Source organism: Poecilia latipinna, unplaced genomic scaffold, assembly GCF_001443285.1.
Source record: "Poecilia latipinna isolate Pla-1442-1.1 unplaced genomic scaffold, P_latipinna-1.0 Scaffold1665, whole genome shotgun sequence".
In the NCBI taxonomy this organism is placed as follows: domain Eukaryota; kingdom Metazoa; phylum Chordata; class Actinopteri; order Cyprinodontiformes; family Poeciliidae; genus Poecilia; species Poecilia latipinna.
Window position 1 is genome coordinate 1 of NW_015114281.1, and position 6,442 is coordinate 6,442.

At 37.3% G+C, this 6,442-nt stretch overlaps 1 protein-coding gene across 1 annotated transcript in view; it reads right to left on the reverse strand.

Annotated features, from left to right (window-relative positions):
* Nucleotides 1-137: 137 nt before the first annotated feature.
* The window catches only part of LOC106964371 (nuclear receptor coactivator 5), a 17,344-nt gene continuing 11,039 nt past the window's right edge, over nt 138-6,442 (reverse strand). The window contains exons 5-7 of the mRNA XM_015059879.1: nt 3,890-4,089; nt 805-1,083; nt 138-728 (exon numbers count right to left, since the gene is read on the reverse strand). Of these exons, the coding sequence (XP_014915365.1) occupies nt 469-728; nt 805-1,083; nt 3,890-4,089 (739 nt within the window). The 3' untranslated portion in view covers nt 138-468. The remainder of the gene's footprint in view (nt 729-804; nt 1,084-3,889; nt 4,090-6,442) is intronic.

Genomic DNA, 6,442 nt, shown 5'->3' on the forward strand with positions numbered 1-6,442 from the left:
ATGCACACAACACAGGACGGCAAAAAACCTAAAAAACCTAAAAAAACCTTAAAAAAAAAACAAAAACTAAAAAACCTAAAAAAAACCTATTCTACTTGCCGTCTGTAGCTGAGCTGCTGCATTAGAACAATTAACAAAATGAAACCTGGAGGTGTAGGCATTAATTCAGTTCAGTGCACTACAGCAAAGGGAAAAATAATGCCGAAAAAAAGTTGAACTCTTTTTCTCACTCTATGACGGCTATTGAAATTTAATAGCAAAACAGTGTGTCCGTTTTTCTTTCATATATTACGAGTACATTTAAAACTTATGTCGACAACCTGACAACTAAAGCCAATGGTTGTCATCGTTTTTTGCCCTCCAGTAGGGAGCTGGGGGGCGAGATCTTGCATGTGTGACATCACGCTTCAACGTTTCTATACCACAGGAACAGAACAGAATATTTTCATGGTTTTGAAACTAACTTTTTCAAACCACAGTATACTTTGAAACCAGCCCATGCCCATTGGTAACTGCTTGTAGATTTAGTAAAATAGGATGTAGCTGCTTGCAGTCCTGACCTGGTGTCGGCAGCAGACCTACAGAAACAGGTGGAGAGTGGTCCCCAAGAGATCCTACTGAGGCAGACTGAGGCGGTGGGCCGGGTGGAGTAGGAAGCAGAGGAGGGGGTTTCCCCAATCCTGGGGGTATCATGTTCCCTTTATCATCCTCATCACCTAAGGCCAGAGCTGAAAAAGAAAGAAACCGTAAACTGCAGCCATTTGTTCAGACTGTATGAGCCCCAATCAGTCACCAGTGTCTCACCTTGCAAATGGTCCTGTCGGGAAGCGACGTACTCCGAGATGGATTCCAGCTCCTCCAAATACAGATGCACCCCATCGGCTAGCAGCGAGAGGAGATGTCGGATTTCGGAGGGAACTGTGTGCCGTGCAATTTTTTCTCGATCCAGAAAGTCGTCCAGCAGCTGCGATGCCTGCGCTGCGATGTCTGCAGGATCCCTTGGTGAACTCTCCTTGTGGAGTCCACGACTGTACTCGGCTTGGACAAAGTCCAGAGCCTGGTCTTTAGGCATGTTACGGTGGACTGGGAGGAAAACGGGAGTGTTAAAACCGAGCTGGAAGAAAATTCAACTTAGAGTGAAGAAAAGGTTTTTAATTGTTCTTTTCCATCATAATCAGGTGGATTTTATTTTTTAATATTTGTTCAGCAAATTTTGCGTTTAAAACGCTGAGGTTTAAGGAGATAATGGGTCGCAGTGTGGAGCTTATGCAATCGCAATAAAATTTCCTTACAAGCTTCTTTCTGTTGAAGTTTTGCTTTGTTCATGATTCAACAATTTTATATTTGATTTTCAACTGTGCATTTAACAGTTTAGTCTTATGCTGTAAAGGGCAAATAACTCATTTATTCACTCAATTTTGGTGAATTAGTTGGACTGTCTACTCATCAAAAATCACCTGAAATGTTGTGCATTGTGCATTTGTATTGCTTATGTGGCTGCTGATAATTTAACCAGTGAAATTTGGAGACAAAAGTCTCTTTTTTTAAGAGTAAGGAACAATAAACAATAAAAAGCATCTTTTGTGTAAATGACAAAACTTGTGTTTATTCTCTTTGTTTTTCATCTTTTTTGTATAATAATGTTTTCTTTGGATTAAATTATCGATTTCCCCTAAATGGTGGTAAGGAAAATTCATGTGTGGGTTAAGCAGCAGCTTGTGTTGCACCCATGTAAAACTGGGAAATTCAGATTTAATTCAATACTGCTTCATTTATTTCAAAAGAAAATTAAATGTAGCTCCAACAAGACCGTTACTGTGTGACAGATAACAAATGTGTTTTCCTTACAATTGTGGCAGCACTTGAAATTTCCTAGATTTATAGCCATTTTTTTCATTACAAAAGGGAAAAAAAACAAAAATCCTTATTTTGTGGCAAGTTTAGGTTGAATTTATTTGGCTTCTCATCTTACCTAAATTGTTATTTTATGACAGTTTTCCATTTGTATGCAGATTTGTGGTGCATGAAGCACGTAAATGAAAGTCAGGTTTAGATTTTGTAAATGGCATCAAATGTGAAAACTCGATGAAAATAAGGAGTTTCCCCTCCAACTTGAGTTGTGTTTCAGTTAATTGGGTCATTTGTTCTGTTGGTTAAACCAAACTTTTTCTGACAGGCTCTCAACAAAATCTATAAAATATACAGTAAATGTTTGTCATAAAATGTCAGGTAATTTCTCTGATTTCACTCTCTGATCTTTAGAGCTTTCCTTAGAGTTTCAACTGGATAAAAGTCAGGAGATGGACTTGGTCATTCTAGTTAGTTCTTTTTCTGAAACTAATGAAAAATGTCCATTGCTGTGTGTTTGGCCCCTTCGTCTTGCTTGGAAATTCATTTTCAGGCTCTTGCCAAGAGTTTTTTAATGCATTTCTCTCCGTTTCTTCAGGAATATGAAGTGTGCCAGAATGTTTTTGGGAGGAGTGATGTGCAGAACCAGTCTTTCTACAATGTTTATAATGACTTCTAGTGAGTTCAGTTTTGGTCTAATCTCAGACTATACCAGTATTTCACCAACTTCTCCAAATATTCTGCTGTGAACTTTAAACTTTATTTTCATGAGTGGAGTCTTGTGCAGTGAATGTTAACATAGACTGTTACGTTGGAGTGAATTGCACGTTGTTGGCAACGTGTAATGGGATAAATTTGACCACTTTGCTTTCTACAGTTTATTACTTTACAGACATTGTTTCTTTCAAGTGTTTGAAACTGATTTTCCTGTAAGAACCACATGGGTAATGACACAAAGTTGATTACTTTGGTTATTACTGAAATTTGATGTAAATTTGAATGTGAATATAAATATTCCAAATATAGTTGGATGTGCATATTTTATAGCTGACCAAGTATTGCATCCAAGCTGGTCTTTGTGATTGTGGCAATGCAAATTTTGATCCTACCATTAGATGTAGTGCATTGTGAGGATGGAAACGTAGGTTGATTTCCAAGAAGATTGTCATCACAATATGCACAAGTTAAAATTCAAACTACTTTTTAAAAATGATTGTTCCCTAGTGAGGATTGGTGATGCATCTTTGTTTTATAAAATGCAAATAATGCAATCTCAATTTCACAAAGCAAAGATGGTGATCGACTTACAGAATGCTTCTCAACTGGATGGACTATAGTATATATTTTTATGGAAAGTTGACAACTGGTCTGTCATCGTCATTTACTTGTTGTCGCAACTGACTACTTAATTAGACCATCTCGCCCTTCACAAGTCAACCAGTAAAGTCAGCCAAGGCAATGTTTAAAATCCCAACTACAGTTTTTACAAAAGTGAAACTGGCAGTCAGAGTCAGCAGTACTGCCTTGTGGACCCCAACCTCAACTCTGATTACTTTTCTTATTCAACTTCCAATCTGGCCACCTAAGTCTTTCCACAGGTCATACTGAAACAGGACAACGGCATAAAAGGTCAGGGTTATGATTAGCCGTTAATTCCTTTCAAAACGTGAAGGTTTTAACCAAGTCAACTACTGTCAGCTCAAGCCAAAAAGAACAAACGACCCATCTTTACAATCATGATATAAGTTTAGTTTTTTCTAAGCGTCAGAGTTTGCATTTGGTGTTTTGTTATGGTGTTTATTTCAGAGGCTATTTCCTTAAAAGTTTAGTGCTCATGGTGTGTATTTGCTTCAACAGAACTCAATTTTAGTACCTGTTTAAAAGATGAGCAGAATAAGAAAGCTTTATGAAACTTTTATGTTAATGTGTCAAGAGCAAAAGGCAGTTTTTTTGTTTAAGTGGAAAGAGTTTTAAAGAACTGAGGGTTGTAACGTACATGTTCTGGGGAGGGCTTGAAGGATTACGAGGGGTACGGACTTACTTTTGAGGGACTCTGAGAATATGATAACAGTGCAGGAGGACAGAGCTACGTTTTTCTGCTCCACCAGTATACATAACGGGGAGCCGTCTGCTCGGACGTCCTGCAGGGCCCGGGTCAGGCCCGATTCCGCTTGAAGGTACAGCATTTCCACTGACAGGCCACGCTCCTGCAAGCACTGGCTTAGCGATTTGGGGTAATCCCTTTGAGAGGAAGAGAAACACTTTGTTAACTAGACTTTTCTGTGTTGAGTTAACTAGATGGCATATAAAATAACCATTTCTAAGGTGAAGAGTTATTTCTTCAGTTAAAATATATATTTTTAAAAACAAAACTTATTTCTTGAGTTTCAGTTGATAAGGTATTTTTCAGATATGAAATTGTGCAAGAACTCTTTTTAAAGTTCATCTGTAGATCGGTGTGATAATGGAAACGGACGCAATAATCTACTGGCCACTTTATTAGGAACTTCTTCAGTTTCATAACTTGTTACCACAAACATGAATTAGCTAAATGCATGGCAGGAACTCCATGCATCTAGAAATATTGAAGACAACTTGCTTGATAACTTTAAATATGAACCAATTTCACAGTGTGACTACTTTTAGATAACAGGAAACTGAAGCTTCAATACAATAAAATTGAACAACAGGTTGGATGAATGTCACCTTTTCCAACAAGTCTTGATTTATTGGAGAAGGTCTAAACTTGGCATAAACATGAAAATGTGGATTGTTCTGGCTTGTATTGGTCTAGACTGAGGACAACCAAATAATGATGTATTGGATATTTTATTGGTTCAATCTGGATCACTTGGTACCAACTGAGCATCATTTAAACTGTGAAGCTTCTCTGAATAATATCGTTGGTCCTGTCCACCACTTTATGACTACTGTCCATTGATGCTCTGATGATTACGTCCATCAGTCACCTGATGGAAATTGAGCAGAACATATTTGGATTGTGGCGAAAATCAAAACTCTCATGAAGCATAAACAAGAAAACTGCAGAAAATGAATGATGCCATCATCTCAAAAAGAACAAAATATCTAAAGAATGTCAAAAGCTTATTGAATCTTTAACAGAATTAGAATAATTCTGAAGGCAGACCAACACTAGAAAGGTGTAATAAAGTGGCCAGCGATTTAACCTGAAGACAGTCCTGGTTTTAACCTTTTTCCTATGTTTTTTTTGGTGCAAAAAACAAGACATCTAAAGTGTCTTTGTGTGTCTTCTGACCTACAGCCATTGTTCTGATAGGGTATCTGATTTCAGCCAATGTGTTGCATCTGTTCTAGACACACCAGCTCTGTGGAAATCAAATTATCTGAACCAAATCATATGTCCGAGTTGGACTCTTACTGGTTTGGGTTTGACTTTTTCAGTGAGTGTATTTTAAGCAAACAAGAAGCCTTATTGGCCAACTTATTTGCATTTTCAGCAGAAAGTGTGAATGTTGTATGCAAAATAAAAGCTGAAATGTAAACATTAAATATTCCCCCTCTTCCATAGAAATGTTTCAAGTGTGAAAATGGCTGTTTTGATGTTTCTCCTGTCAGATGGACAAAAATGTCTGAATGTAAAGATTTAGGCTGCCTATTGCATTTGTTGTGGTGTGTGATTGACTGTGTTTCTACACATAAGCGTACATTTAAATCAATTTTCCAACCTGGCAAAGAAAAGTTTGTTTTTATGGTGTAGTGACACGCAACCCATTTTTAAACTGTCCCTGTTTTCATCATGAAGGAAAACTTACCTGTCTGATGGCTGAACCACCACACAGCGACAACAGCAGCCAACAAAGAGGATTAACTTTTAATGTGAAATGTTTGGTGATCATTTCTGGGTGGATTTATATGGGTGTGCATGTATGACTGAATAAAAGGAAAAACGGATCAGTTTATCTAAAAAAAGAAGTTTATGTTAGTGAGAATACATGCTGAAACTGCACTAAAACGAACCAATCAGATACATAGTGAACCATTAAGATATTACAGCAACATGTGTGTTAACATATCTGGCATCGATGTAGAAGACCGCATATTGTTTATGTTCCAAAATCAGTGGTAATTGTTATTAGTCTGAAAAAACTGCAGTTTTTCATCTGAGGATGCCTCAAAGATGTAATAGTTTGTGTTTTTAATATGAACATCTGCTGCTCCATGTTGTGTTGAAAGAAAAAAAAAAAACACTTCATGTCTGGCTTCAGTCTGAAAGAAGTGGAGTCAGAAAGCTTAACCAGATGAAACATGTAGCTCAAATGTTTCAAATCCTGGCCTTTGTGTGTTTTATGTCCTTGAATGATTTGTGCCAAGTTTCCTTACCTGTTCCATTTATATTTTTCTTTTTCATTTGAAAATGGAGTAATTTAATGCAAAACTGTGTGATTATATGGGTTCACTTCAAACCAAGCTGCCATCACATTGGCTTCAAGTATCTGCTACTATAAGGTTAGTCTTATTTACTGGAGCAGTCAAGAACTAGCACTGATGATGCATTAGATATTTGCTGAATAATGACACTAATGGTGAAATTATTCACCATTATACCCAATAG